The sequence below is a fragment of the Esox lucius genome, chromosome 20 (assembly GCF_011004845.1).
Source record: "Esox lucius isolate fEsoLuc1 chromosome 20, fEsoLuc1.pri, whole genome shotgun sequence".
In the NCBI taxonomy this organism is placed as follows: domain Eukaryota; kingdom Metazoa; phylum Chordata; class Actinopteri; order Esociformes; family Esocidae; genus Esox; species Esox lucius.
In genome coordinates, this window is record NC_047588.1 from 17,603,974 (window position 1) to 17,619,796 (window position 15,823).

Below are 15,823 nucleotides of genomic sequence, written 5' to 3' on the forward strand. Positions count from 1 at the left end.
TTGAACTGTTGAGCAGCTGCAATCCTGTATCAAGCAGGAATGGGAATACATTTCACTTTCAAAACTACAGCAATTGGTCTCCTCAGTTCCCAAAAGCTTACAGAGTATTGTTAAAAGAAGCGGTGATGCAACACATGTAAACATGCCCCAGTCCCAACTATTTTTAAATTTGTTGCTGGCATCAAATTCAAAATAGGAATGTATTTGGCCAAAAACAATAGCGTTTCTCAGTTTCAATACTTGATATGTTGTTTTTTTACTATTTTCCATTAAATATGGGGATAAATGATTTTCACATAAGGGCATTCTGTTTTTATTAGCATTTTACACAGTGTCACATGTTTTTTGGAAACAGGGTTGTATATGAAACCAAGGATGCCAATAATTATGTGCTAATAAATCCCTTGATTTAATGAAGTAATATATATTAGACATTTATCAAAATTATTTATTTAACCCCCCTCCCCCCATTGAAATGTCCTGAATAAAACTGGCTTTCTTTAAACTAGTTGGGTATCTGGAGAATCAGCAATTGTGGGTTCGATTACAGGCTCAAAATGACTAGAAACAAAGAACTTTCTTATGAAACTTCTCAGTCTATTCTTGTACTGAGAAATAAAGGCTATTCCATGTGAGAAATTGCCAAGAAATTGAAGATCTTGTACAATGCTGTGTACTACCCTTCACAGAACAGCGCAAACTGGCTATAACCAGAACAGAAGCACGTGTGGAAGGCCCTGGTGCACAACTGAGCACGAGGAAAAACACAATAAATTGTCTAGTTTGAGAAACAAATGCTCCACATGGCCCTCAGCTGGCAGCTTCATTAGATTAGTATCCGCAAAACACCAGTCTCAACGTCAACAGTAAAGAGGTGACTCCGGAAAAAAGATTTGCAAAGAAAAAGCCATATCTCAGACTGGCCAATAACAATAACAGATTAAAATGGGCAAAAGAACTCAGACACTGGACAGAGGAAGATTGGAAACATTTGTTATGGACAGACAAATCTACTGTAAGTTTGAGGTGTTCAGATCACAAAGAAAGGCATTTGTGAGATGCAAACCAAATGAAAAGATGCTGGAGGAGTTCATGACGCCATCCGTCAAGCATGTTGGAGGCAATGTGATGGTCTGGGGGTGCTTTGGTGGTGGTAAAGTGGGAGATTTTTACTGAGTACAAGGGAGTGAAGAAGGAAGGCTATCACTCCATTTTGCACTGCCATGCCATACCCTGTGGACGGCACTTGATTGGAGCCAATTTCCTCCAACAGGGCAATGACCCAAAGTACAGCTCCAAACTATGCAAGAACTATTTTGGGAAGATTATAGTCAGCTGGTGTTCTGTCTATAATGGAGTGGCCAGCACAGTCACTGGATCTCATCCCTATTGAGCTGTTGTGGGTGGATCTTGACCTTGTGGTACATTTTATGGTGCCCATCAAGCCAATCCAACTTGTAGCAGGGGCTTCAGGAAGCATGGGGTGAAATCTCTTCAGATTACCTCAACAAATTGACAACTAGAATGGCAAAGGTCTGCAAGGCTGTAATTGCTGCAAATGGAGGATTCTTTGACGAAAGCAAAGTTTGAAGGACACAATTATTATTTCAAATAAAAATCATTATTTCTAACCTTGTCAATTACTATATTTCTTATTCATATTGTTATATTTACTATTCAAACTCATTTCATGTATGTTTTCATGGAAAACAAGGACATTTCTATGTGAACACAAACTTTGGAACAGTAGTGTACAATTCTGTAGGACAGTTTGCTTACACATTAGGTTTCAAAACGGGCCACTCAACTGAGAATTCTCTGCTATAAAAGCTTTTGTTTTTTGCACTTCTTGAGCAACGTGTACTTACTACTACTGAGTTGTGTTGTTATCTTGATCAATCTACCTCAAGATGAATGCAATATGTAAATGGAACGATATCATCATAAATCATATCAGCAAAATGCCAGCAGTAAATGGCTATTCTCTTACAAAGGATCACAGTTTAATTCTAAAACAACATTTATTTAAAACTGTACAACCATGATTTGAATGAGAGGCAGAGATTAAATGAAACTGAAGCAGTTATAAACATTCTGATATTTTAGAATAACACATAACCAGGATACAGTACCAGTCAAAAAAATTTACACACCTACACATTCAACATTCTACTACTTTCCACATTGTAGTATTTTAGTGAAGACATCAAAACTATGAAATAACACATGTTGAATAATTTTGTAACGAAAGAAAGTGTTAACAATTCATATTCTTCAGAGTAGCCACCCAATGCCTTGACAGCTTTGCACACTCTTGGGATTCTCTCAAGCAGCTTCATGAGGTAATCATCTGGAATGCTTTTCCAACAGTCTTGGAGTAACCATATATGCTGAGCACTTGTTGGCTGCCTTTCCTACACTCTGGGGTCAAACTGTGGAGTTTTAAACTGTGGTCACCTGATTCAGCACCATCCTTCTCATTCGTGGTCAAATTGACTTATCCTCTTGAAATGTTCCAGGTTGACTGACATTCATGTCTTAATGCAGTGGCATTCAATTCAGGACCTCAAAGCAAGTTCCTAACCATGTTTTCATTGTAACCCCCAATCACAGACTTAAGACCTGGAAGCCAAGTGGGTACAGTTAATGATGAGGTAGAACAGAAAACCAGCAGGCTCCGGCCCTCGTAGGGGTATGATTTGAAGTAAAGATGGACTGTTGTTTCTCTTTGTTAATTTGAGTTGTTCTTGCCATAATGTAGACAACAACCGTATGCCCACACTACCTTGTCACCCTCTGTATACCTACCCTTAATGCATCAAGGAAAGAAATTCCACAAATTAACTTCCATAAGGCACACTTGTTAATTGATCTGTTTAACACTTGTTTTGGATGCGACATGATTTAATATGTATTATTTCACATTTGTGATGTCTCCCCTATTATTCTACAATGTGGAAAATATTAAAATAAAATAAATAACCTTGAATGAGTAGGTGTGTCCAAACCTTTGACTGGTACTGTACGTACATACAGTGAATTTGGAGAAAAAAATCATTGTGGAAAAATTCAGATGGCCAGTTCCTTTCTTATTCCGGGAATCCTCCATAGGGTTTTGTTAAAAAACAGGAAAATTATTCAAAGCTCACAGAAATGTTGTAACACTAATGAAAAAGGCAACCCTTGTCCTGGTAGAAGAACAGATGTACAGCAGCACTTACATGTGTATTTGAATAACATTTAATCCATAGAAATACATTCAATATTCAAATTGCCAAGAATACTTGAACCAATGGCCCCACCAGATTAGACCGGACCTGGATCACATGACTGTGCAGATCTGGGACTTCCATTTCTTAAACAGGGGTATGGTCTCTTCATTATCGGGTGCACTAGTGCGAAGAACTTTGGAGCTCACGGCCAATGGAGTCTCACTAAAACACATTAAGTTAAGGTAAGTGATCAGTGATTACTCTTACCAAGCCTATCACTTGAAATAACCCACAGACAACATCTCTTACCTGCTGGTCTGTTCTGTCCTCTGTTTAATGCTCTCATACAGATGCTCGCCTATAGAGGGATGACAAAAGTCTACATGTGAAGTGTTTGATAACAGCCATTCATTTTATAAAAAATAAATGTGCAGAATTCAAAGAAATTCTAGCATTATTTCAACAAGCGTGGCCTGTAAATGTTGTGTGCACAAAGTCCACAACGACTAAAACAAAAAGCACTTCAACTCAGGAACTTGTGAATCCAACAGACTTTAATGAAAATCATACAAGAATGACAGACATCAAAGCCAGGCCCTTCTGCAGATACACCCAAATTCAGGACTATGGCTTTTTATACAAAACCTTCAAACATCACGCCATCTGACCATCCTTTTTGGGAGTCCCCTTAAGGCGGGGTTTACCTCTTGCCCCCTATCTCTTCCTGAGTGTCCTTGGTTTAACTTATGATGATCTCATGGTTCATGTTGGGGTCACACTTTCAGTGAACCCAAAAGCTATACATTTCAGGGCCGTAAATCATCATTCAAGAACTCATTGTGTGTCTGGATTACTCATTAATATATTTCATAAAACATGTGATTATATATACAGTTTACAGAAAAATCCCTCACATATACTAGTTATAACTAGGAGCTACTTCCCCAATTGGAGAGTAGTGGAAAAGTTATACTCAGGGAGAGGTGCTTCTTACTATGCAGTGTGAGTCCAGGGTGCTCTGTTGGGGCCTGGTTCTGCTGGATGAGTCCAGGGGGCTCTGTTGGGGCATGGTTCTGCTGGATGAGTCCAGGGTGCTCTGTTGAGGCTTGGTTCTGGTAATGGGGGTCAGGGTGCTCGTATGTATTATTAAGATTTCTAGATAGGAAAGGGGAAAAGTTAGGCTCATATATAATATTTAAAAAAATCTATCACACACAAATGCTGTGAAAGCAATCGTAGGCATATCATTCCTCTGGGAATGCGAGAATACCAAACACTGTGGGAATGCAAGAATACCAAACACTGTAGGAATGCGAGAATACCAAACACTGTGGGAATGCGAGAATACCAAACACTGTAGGAATGCGAGAATACCAAACACTGTGGGAATGCGAGAATACCAAACACTGTGCAACACCCGTTTAGTGAGCAGGATAATCCAGGATGTACTGTACAAATCTGAAGCACAAGTTCCTCCTTTTCACTCCCCAATGGCAGGGAACATCTAGTGGCTGGACAGTGCAAGACAATGGATTGAGATGGAGCTGGGCAGACATTGTTTCTCACAGCTTCCAGGCTATCTTGGTTTTGTTCTCCAATTCTTTGATGTAGCTAGGCAGAAGTCTGTGTGTGTTTCAAGAGGGATGGTATTGAATCATCAGTGGTGGCCAAGGTCATCACCATGACAGTCATTATGGATGGGGTTTTGGGTGGATGGCTGTATACCTGTAGCTGGCTAATGACAACATTTTCTATTATTCCATTCTTCTTTGCAGAGCAGACATTCAACCTTTATCATCTTCATCTTCAGGTTTTACAATCTCATTATTTTATGATTTATTTTGTAATTTACAAGTAAGGCAAGATACAGCCAATGACCCTTTCTGCACAACTCAAAATGAGATATATTTTAACTCATTACATAAACACTGGTCATTCATTCACACTTAGGCAGACGCAGACCCAAACCAGCCGATGATACAGGAGGTGAGGAAGGACTCTATGATTAATGTGTAGACCACAAGTTGTACATTTATTGGTGCACCTTCTTGGTACTCATTGTAAATTCGTCCTCCCTTCTGAGATTTTTGGGAGATGATGGTGACTAGGAAATGGTCTGATTCAGCTGAACTAACCGCTGAGTTCAATTCCGGACAATATCCAATATAAACTTTGTTTGGGATTCCTGATCAACAGATTCCTATGTGAATTTCCAGCCTGTCAGGTCCTAGCCCAGCAGACCCATCGCCCTCTCTCCCTCATTAAGCACACCGACACCTGTTTGTTGTTATGTCCCTGATCACCTGTTTAAGTTCCTTTTCCCCTCATGTGTCTTGTCAGTCATTACTTGGATTTCGTTCATTTGTAACGTTGCTTGGTTAACATCACCTGTTTTCAGCTTCTTTTCGCAGGATCTGTTATGTTGTAGTTCTGTTATTAAATTCCTCTGTTCCTGTGTCCTGGCTCTATCAGCAATGTTACACATTGTGAAATCTATAGATTAGGGAGTAATTTAACCTCCCCCAAACACACACACTTTCAGAACCACTAACTAGCCTAGCGTGATGGACTAAGAAAGACCTGCGGCTTCCCAAATTAAGTCCACTGATACAGGCACGAATCAGACAGGTTTCTTAAAAGAGAGTGTAAGACTGACAACTATACAAATCTTAATTGACCAAGAGCCTAGTGAACAAACTATCCACCACTCGTCTAAATGAAGTGAGCCCAAATTGATATGGATAACCAGTACACTTTTGAAAATGTCTAGTCAAATTTAAATGCTGAGGGTCAAATGCCACATTTTCAGAAACCCTAGGGGGTGTGTGTGTTAAATGACATTTTCCAAACAGAAACCGTGGTATGTGTGTGTGTTAAATGACATTTTACTAACAGAAACCCTAGTGTGTGTTAAATGACTTGCCTGTTGGCCCCTGGTATCAAAGCCAGATGACCCGGCCGTTCAGTAAAAGATCCCATGGTCTCTGTATGTGCCTGTTCTCCGTCTGGCCCAGGGACATCCTCCTCCTTCCGCTTCCCTGCAGTAGACACCTTGGTATGTGCCTGTTCTCCATCTGGCCCAGGGACATCCTCCTCCTTCCGCTTCCCTGCAGTAGACACCTCTGTATGTGCCTGTTCTCCGTCTGGCCCAGGGACATCCTCCTCCTTCCGCATCCCTCTGGCAGGCACCTCTGCACAGCCAGCACCAGCCACTAGGGAACAACAATGGAGTCAGTCCTCTGAAGGTAAAACTATAAAAATATGCATTCTTAAAAATAGTTAAGAAGCAGAGAAACAGTCTAGGATAGTTGGGTCTGACTCTGGCCATTTTGAGTATCTAAATAAGTCTTAACCACACACTAACATTTGTTATGTTTTGTGTTTTCTGTAGCTCAGCTATTTTAAATATATAATTAGCCTGACTAGCTGGGGGTTTTGTGCTAAGAATTTTTCAAATCATTAAAATCAACATACTTGTGAAAATAGTATTAAAATAAATATACACTCACCTAAAGGATTATTAGGAAGACCATACTAATACTGTGTTTGAACCCCTTTAGCCTTCAGAACTGACTTAATTCTACGTGGCATTGATTCAACAAAGTGCTGAAAGCATTCTTTAGAAATGTTGGCCCATATTGATAGGATAGCATCTTGCAGTTCATGGAGATTTGTGGGATGCACATCCAGGCTCCCGTTCCACCAAATCCCAAAGATGCTCTATTGGGTTGAGATCTGGTGACTGTGGGGGCCATTTCAGTACAGTGAACTCATTGTCATGTTCAAGAAACCAATTTGAAATGATTCAAGCTTTGTGACATGGTGCATTATCATGCTGGAAGTAGCCATCAGAGGATGGGTACATGGTGGTCATAAAGGGATGGACATGGTCAGAAACAATGCTCAGGTAGGCCGTGGCATTTAAATGATGCCCAATTGGCACTAAGGGGCCTAAAGTGTGCCAAGAAAACATCCCCCACACCATTACACCACCACCACCAGCCTGCACAGTGGTAACAAGGCATGATGGATCCATGTTCTCATTCTGTTTATGCCAAATTCTGACTCTACCATCTGAATGTCTCAACAGAAATCGAGACTCATCAGACCAGGCAACATTCTTCTAGTCTTCAACTGTCCAATTTTGGTGAGCTTGTGCAAATTGTAGCCTCTTTTTCCTATTTGTAGTGGAGATGAGTGGTACCCGGTGGGGTCTTCTGCTGTTGTAGCCCATCCGCCTCAAGGTTGTGCGTGTTGTGGCTTCACAAATGCTTTGCTGCATACCTCGGTTGTAACAAGTGGTTATTTCAGTCAAAGTTGCTCTTCTATCAGCTTGAATCAGTCGGCCCATTCTCCCCTGACCTCTAGCATCAACAAGGGATTTTTGCCCACAGGACTGCCGCATACTGGATGTTTTTCCCTTTTCATACCATTCTTTGTAAACCCTAGAAATGGTTGTGCGTGAAAATCCCAGTAACTTAGCAGATTGTGAAATACTCAGACTGGCCCGTCAGGCACCAACAACCATGCCACGCTCAAAATTGCTTAAATCACCTTTCTTTCCCATTCTGACATTCAGTTCGGAGTTCAGGAGATTGTCTTTACCTGGACCACACCCCTAAATGCATTGAAGCAACTGCCATGTTATTGGTTGATTAGATAATTGCATTAATGAGAAATTGAACAGGTGTTCCTAATAATCCTTTATGTGAGTGTATAAAACTTTATATACATATATGTGTCTTGAAATCCAAACATTGTTCACAGTCAACATTTAACCTCTGTCCTCATGGTTTGAACTCTTCTCCTCATTCCCATTCCGAAGGTCTTTTCTACGAGGTGGTCCTTGGTGAATCCCATTTGGAGTGTGTCCAAAAAAGACGGCTCCTCTCTATATGGAGTGTAGTGACAATGTGACAAAATGGTTTTACGCCTTCATGCATGTGTACACACAAACACACACACACACGAACACACAGTACAGTGTCGCTTTGTACTGAAATATACACAGCTGATTGATTTCTCCTGGCTGATATATCATGTGATCAGTCAGGTACAATACCTTGGGTCTTCCAGGGACTGTCAGAGACAGTCTGTGCTGCAGACTTTCACTCAGCTTGTTGACCAGACGCTCCTGGATCGAGCTGGATGGGTCCTGGAAGGAAGGCAGAGGTTAAACAAAATGATACACTTTGATAAGATCTGAGCAACTAGGAGATTGGGCTGTAATATTAGGTATCTGGGGTTGCTGTTTCTGAGAGTTTTTCACCTTGCACTTTGACAGTAAACCCAGAGCTTGTTTGTAGTACAATGTAGCTTTCTCCACGTTCCTCAATTTAAACCAGGCTTCCCCCAAACCCTCACAAGCCTGGCACTGGCCCTTATAGTCTTCTAGACAAAGAGAGAAAGAACAGGTGGAAGAAAAACGATCTTGAAAAGATACTGAAGGACAGCGAGTGTGAGACGCAAATATTTGAAAGGGGTCAATGGATGTAGACACATTATCAGACTGTTAACACACTACGACATGGACCTTACTTACACAATGGACATGGACCTTACGTACACTACGACATGGACCTTACGTACATTACGACATGGACCATACATACACAATGGACATGGACCTTACGTACACGATGGACATGGACCTTACGTACACGATGGACATGGACCTTACGTACACTACGACATGGACCTTACGTACACTACGACATGGACCTTATGTACACCACAACATGGACCTTACGCACACAATGGACATGGACCATACATACACGGATCACATGGACCTTACGTACACGGTGGACATGGAACTTATGCACACTACGACATGGACCTTACGTACACTACGACATGGACCTTACGTACACTACGACATGGACCTTACGTACACTACGACATGGACCTTACGTACAAGGTGGACATGCCGTGACCAGGATCGTCTTTGTATTATTAAAATAGTACATTCTTCAGTAGTGTGTTGACTGTTTGAATACATTTTGTACCAGTGTCTCTGAAGGCTTGCAGCGCGTGGAGGTAGTTCTCTGCTGCCTCCTCATGTCCACCCAGCTGACTGAGGGCAATGGCCCAGTTAAGGAAACTTCGGCCCTGGGCACGACGACTGCCCAAACACCCTGGAACAGAGGCAAAGCATAAAAGAGATAGAGAGGGGGAGTGTAGGAGAAATAAGATTAGAAACGGTGTGAGGATAGTAGAATGAAAGAGAGACAAATGTGACACTAGTTTCAAGAGACAATCTTTACAGTGTCATTACTTTTGAATTCCCAAACGCTGAATAGAAATGTGGCCAAAGACTGCCCTTGCCCTTGAACGTTGTGTACTATATCATATGTGCTGATAGGCCATTGAAATCACTCGTTTTCAAACTTGGAATTTCATGTAACAGAGATGTATGTTAGTGATTCTATTTATAGATAATTCACATATAAGAAAACATACTATACCTCCAGACCAAAATAGGAGGTTCACAAAATGTATTTTGTTAATTGCTAAACGTAATAATAATAAAAACATTACAATGTTGAAAACCCATTACCGGGTGTCTAGAAATGTATGCCCAAAAGAAAACTGAAAAACAAAAAATTATTTTAAAAGTGTCTACAACGAGTGTCTATATTTGGTCGCATCATATAACATTTGAGCTGACCAACATTTCTTGTCCATAGCAGCGTGTGAGCCACTCTGTGGTGCTGTAGTAAGCACTATTGACTCCCCCTGGAACTACTCTTTCAGATCAGCAGTGGGTGTCTCAGCCACACACAGCCCCAGCCACACACATTCACAGAGACAGATGACAATGATCATTGGAAACGGCCAAGGTAAAGGATCAATCACTGGACACAGACAAGCCCTGGTAAAAGATCAATCACTGGACACAGACAGGCCCAGGTAAAGGATCAATCACTGGACACAGACAGGCCCAGGTAAAGGATCAATCACTGGACACAGACAGGCCCAGGTAAAGGATCAATCACTGGACACAGACAGGCCCAGGTAAAGGATCAATCACTGGACACAGACAGGCCCAGGTAAAGGATCAATCACTGGACACAGACAGGCCCAGGTAAAGGATCAATCACTGGACACAGACAGGCCCAGGTAAAGGATCAATCACTGGACACAGACAGGCCCAGGTAAAGGATCAATCACTGGACACAGACAGGCCCAGGTAAAGGATCAATCACTGGACACAGACAGGCCCAGGTAAAGGATCAATCACTGGACACAGACAGGCCCAGGTAAAGGATCAATCACTGGACACAGACAGGCCCAGGTAAAGGATCAATCAGGGGATATAATGATATGCGTGAGCAATTGACTGAAATAGACTGAAATTAGTCATAATCCCCATAAAATCTAGCGCTAAAACCTGAAAAGCATTCAGCAATCCTCAATGCAACACAGGCCTTATTTGAAGGGATTTCGAAATTCTTTATGTGATGCATGAATGGTAAAATGTGAAACAAACCATCATTACATTTTGATGCTACATTTTATGGGGATTCTGACACAAACTATATCAGTCTATGATGAGCCACTCTGTCTATACAATTACTCCTACACATCTCAGATGACATTTCATCATAAAACAGCACTGAGCTATTCAGACAAAATTGTATAAGTTTACTATACAGAGTAATTGATATAATAAGCTCACCATGCAGGCTGGCGGCTTTGCGGTGGTAGTTCAGAGCCTGATGGTACTTTCCCAGGGTGTTGTGAACGGCTCCCAGGTTCTGCAAGACCACAGCCTGCCTGCTGGGCTTGGTGCTGACTAAGGGCAGGGCTCGCTCATAGCACATGGCTGCTTCCTGGAACAATTTCAGCTGGGAGAAACTCAGGCCCAGGTCATTGTATAGCTTACCTGGAAGACAAGCCACAAAACTGTGTGCAAATATTTAACAACAACACAACTGCTGGTTTGGTGTTCCACTTTATTTTAGTTTCCTCTTTTTTGACGTTTTTACCTACCAAGCGACTTTGGGTCTTTGACGTGGTTGCTCAGCTCGAGGCATTCAGTGAGCACAGTGATGATGTCATCCATAGTGAAGTCATTTGACTGGAGCATGTAATTTCCTGCATCTTTAAAGGCTGTTGCAGCTGTATCCAGCTTGCCTGCAACTCTGTAGCTCTCACCAGCCCTCTGGAGGCTCTGAGCTGCCTGGGTCCAGTCCTGTAAAAATACAGCTTGAATTACAGCCAGCTCTTTGCAGCATACAGGCTTGGGACAATATTTATAAATATAACATTGGGGGAAAAAATCTAGTTAAGAACGGAATTTAGAATTAATGCGCACAGAGAAATCCCAGTTAAAAAATGTGTAATGTATAGCCAGCATGTGCAAAAGTATTTGCAAATCTGCTTAGTGACTAAAATGTAAATGAATAGTCACCAACCACCAGTAAACCACACATCCACAACAGCTCCTGATGTAGCCTAGGCAGGCAGTATCTGCTATAATAGTCATTTGGTAGAATTAATTAGTTTTGTCTTCCACCTTGTCACCACATTCAGCAGTGTCTTTGACATATAACCTGTAAATAAAGTGTGAAGGGCTGTTCTGGACATCTGCTCATTTTGACATGAACCTTGCCTGCGTGGTCCTCTAACACCACTTCCAGCATAGTCTACCTGGAGCTGACTGACCTTAAGGAGCGCGTGACAGTGGGACATTTTCACGCAGGTGTCCCCCTCATTGTCCCCGTTGCCCTGGGCACGGTACAGCTGGGCTGCCTGGAGGTAGTGACCAGCCGCCATGCGGTGGTTCCCCAGGGTCTCATGGGCTACAGCCAGGTTGAACTGGAGGTCTGCCACCCGCTCACCCCTCCCACCCGGCTGGGCTTGCTTAAGGAAGTTCAACCCTTTCTGAGCTTTCCCCGCCTCCACATAGGCAGCTCCCAGATTAAAGGCACATGCTCGCTGGATGCTGGTCTCCTTTAGCTGTGGGTGACAGTTGAATATGTTCAGAATGGCAACATTATGAAGTGTTCACATAAAACGGAAAGTGAAAGTCTGCCTGACAAATACACATTCTCCAATTCTGCTGCTAAATCCAAAAATGTATTAAACATGATCTTTCCTAGAAAACCACACAACCTATTCCACTACTACTACCTCCTTTTTTAGAGTTAACTGTTTTAAAGAAGATTTTACAAATTAATGAGAAAAATATTATGGATTGAATGTCTTCACAACTGCTGCAATTGAAGCTAAGGGTTTTAAGATTTTTTGCCATTTAATGTAGAGTGGCTTGGAGGTCATACTGGATTGCCAAAGCAATAAACCACAATGATGTCATACTAAACATAGGCTATATAAATATGCCTCTGTGCAACTATTTGATAATAATCCAATATTTCTATTCCTGCCTAACTTACCTAATATGAGTAGTGAAGTGCAGGAACATACTGAGAGAACTAAGCTTGTACTTGTACACTTATGATGTCTCAAAAGGATGTAGAATAAGAAAAGTAACCTCTGTGGAAGCTTTGAAAGCCTTTTTGAAGCAGCTGAGGGCTTTTTCAAAGTCCCCCTGCTTAAGGGCACTGTGGCCAGAGGCGGTGAGGTCCTCAATGTACACTTGGACCTCAGTGACCTCAGATTCTATGTCTCTGCTCTTTAGACCGCTGTCACTCTTCTTCTTCCTCTTCCTTCCCTCTTGTGATGGGGAGTTAACGGATGCCATGGGGATGGCTACAGGATAGCATTACGAGGAGACTAATACAGAGGAAAGAGAGAAGCACTCGCTCAAGACAACTGACATGACCGCCCCACTCTGGTGACACTGAGTACTGTACTAGATTTTCCATGGATATAATTAGTATTCACCTTTGAATTGTTTCACATTTTGTTGCATTACAAAGAGGGGTATAATGTATTTAAATGTGAATTCTGTTTGGTTGTTTTACATGAAACATTACATCTTAGGGGTAAAGACGATTCTACAAACATTTACAAATTAAATCAAAATTAAACACCAAAATATGTATTATAATAACATACAGAAATGTATTTATTATCCTAAATTGGTTTCTATGTAAAGTGTACCTTTACTCACATAACTTACTACAGTACGTGTGAAATAATAGGAGTTCCTCTGTACTCCATATACAGTGGATATCAAGTCTACAAACCCTTTGTGGAAATGCACATTTTCTTTATGTAAAGGCAAAAATTTGCTGTCACCTAACATCGATTAAATAAAATCAGCCATTCCAGTAGGATTTCCTTGAAGGTTTCTTGGTTTCATACTGAAGACTGAGGCACAAGCAGCTAACAACAGAGAGACAGTATGTTATTGTTTACAAGGAAACTATTTTGAAGGCATTGCATGTAGCATGGACTGTGAAAACCATCATTAAGAAGTGGAGATGGCAAAGAGGCTACCAAGAGACATGTGGCAACCTTAAAGGAGCAGTAGGAATTTCTGCTGAGAACTTGGAACTCCCTGCATATTACAACCATTGATTGTATTCTCGGTGTAGAGAACAATGAATGGCTCCAAACAGCAAGATATTTTGACTCAAACCCTGTTGCACTTTGCAACTGAAATTAAAAAATCATGCAGCACAACAGCGATACTAAGTGTAGGACAGGGCTCCAAAGTATGACACATTTGCTTGCATATGCAAAATAAATGTCTGTGTGAACTTACAAAATAATGTATTCACTAACATGCGACTGACGATTTCAACTAGAAAAACTACAGCTAAGATGCTGTTTCATACTACCCTGCACATTTAAATCAGAGCTCTCACCTGCTCTCGTGGCTTCATTGACACAGGCCACACTGCTTGTTCTGTAACTTGCAAAACAATTCTAAAGTAAAATGCAGTTTTCACATGTTCTGCGGAAAAATCTCATGTTGGTTTGCCCTGTCTTTGTTGTGCGCATTAAAGTATCAGCATGTAGGAGCAATTAGGCTTGTCGGTGCACAATCTGTAAATGTAAACGTAACATAATGTGGATCTACTTGTTATTGGTATGAAATAGCAGCAGACATATACTATATTCATCACATTCCACTTTGCTTGAAGTGCAATGAACGGCACAGATTTGCTATTAAAAGGTAATTACACCTATTTATTTTATTCTGATTTGATTGCGTAATTGAAATTAGTTTTCCCTCTGTAAGTATTCGCAATATTATTACCTGGAAAATCCTAAACCAGGAAAAATACAACTAATATAAAAGAACAGATTACACCATGTAACAGTGATATTTCCTTATTGCTTGGGCCTCAAAAGAAAATTGCTATTATTCTCCACAAACTTTGCTTTTGGGACCTGGACAGTAATATTTTGAAATGTACAGATAGATTCCAGATAGATTCAGTGCTGAGTAAACTTGGAGTAACTTCTTGAACTTTAGAGAACTTTCCAGTAATATAAATAGTAGTAAAAATACAGGATTACAAAAGCATCAAGACCTTGCTGGATGCATTGAAGTATGGTGAGTATTGCTGGGAGGTCATAGGAGACTTCAAATGGTGGCATTGTTGATGAGTGTCCAAGGTGGTTTTACCAAGTTTCCCTGCTATCTAAGCCTTTGGGACAGGCTTCCTGGGCAATCACAGGGCAGAAAACAACGTGGAGCTGGTTGAGACTCTGGTGAAGAACTACGGCACAATGGGCTCTAGGATGTCCCTCAAAGTCCATATCCTTGATGCTCATCTTGATGAATTCAAGAACATGGGAGCGTACTGGGAGGAGCTAGGCAAGCAATTCCACCAGGATATACTGAACTTGCCGGAATGCTGCTACCAAGGACAGTATAACGAGAACATGATGGGAGACTTTGGAGACTGATTTGTGAAAGTGATTTACAGTATAATCGTAAATCTCAAAAAATGACTCATTTCTAAATCTTTTGTAGTAATGTTTGTATTACTTTAGTATAAACACGTTAATTTGGATTCATGTTTCTTTTTTTCTGTGAACAAAAGACACAAATTCAATGGAAATAGGTCAATTTCACCATCAAAATATCCCTGTCTTGGTCACAAAAGCAACATTTGTGGGGAATAATGGCCATTTTCAATACTTTCTAGGCATAGGCACTTACAAAATAACACTTACTACCCAGGAACAAAAGTGTGTTACCTAGTGTTATATAAGACCTCCTTCAGAGTATTTTATTAACCCAGGTATAACCCAAGAAGAAAAAAATAAAAACAGTGCTATAAAGAGAAAAAAGGGAAAGAATAAAGTAAATGAAAAAATATAGTAGCTTGTGAACACATCACACGTTACTCTATTTTTTATTTAAATTCTTTCTAACCTTTTTTAACACAGTATCGCTATCTACTAATATACATATATAATATTAATATGAAATGTGTTACTTTTACCAGTAAGCAAGTAATAAGCAAACATCTCCCTGAATGTTTTCGGGTTCTTTTGTTAGAACAATATAGAAAAAAGTAAATGAAAAAATAGAGTAGCTTGTGAACACATCACACGTTACTCTATTTTTTATTTTTTCTAACCCTAACCCTAAATATATAACTATATAGCTAAAGTTGTACCTGTACTGTAGCTAGAAACCTAGTTTAATTCAACTGTATCATGCTAGAGCTGCAAAACTA

At 40.7% G+C, this 15,823-nt stretch overlaps 1 protein-coding gene across 1 annotated transcript; it reads right to left on the bottom strand.

Annotated features, from left to right (window-relative positions):
* Nucleotides 1-3,006: 3,006 nt before the first annotated feature.
* On the bottom strand, nucleotides 3,007-15,645 carry LOC105031061 (tetratricopeptide repeat protein 24). Its single transcript, XM_020041028.3, has 14 exons — nucleotides 15,587-15,645; nucleotides 13,422-13,508; nucleotides 12,712-12,953; nucleotides 11,883-12,176; nucleotides 11,208-11,409; nucleotides 10,894-11,100; nucleotides 9,221-9,349; nucleotides 8,482-8,603; nucleotides 8,275-8,367; nucleotides 7,992-8,103; nucleotides 6,136-6,424; nucleotides 4,207-4,367; nucleotides 3,522-3,570; nucleotides 3,007-3,434 (listed from the first exon to the last, which is right to left on the bottom strand). Exons 3-14 carry the CDS (start codon nucleotides 12,919-12,921, stop codon nucleotides 3,323-3,325), a joined length of 1,980 nt encoding a protein of 659 aa, XP_019896587.2. The 5' UTR covers nucleotides 12,922-12,953; nucleotides 13,422-13,508; nucleotides 15,587-15,645; the 3' UTR covers nucleotides 3,007-3,322.
* Between the last annotated feature and the right edge of the window lie 178 nt (nucleotides 15,646-15,823).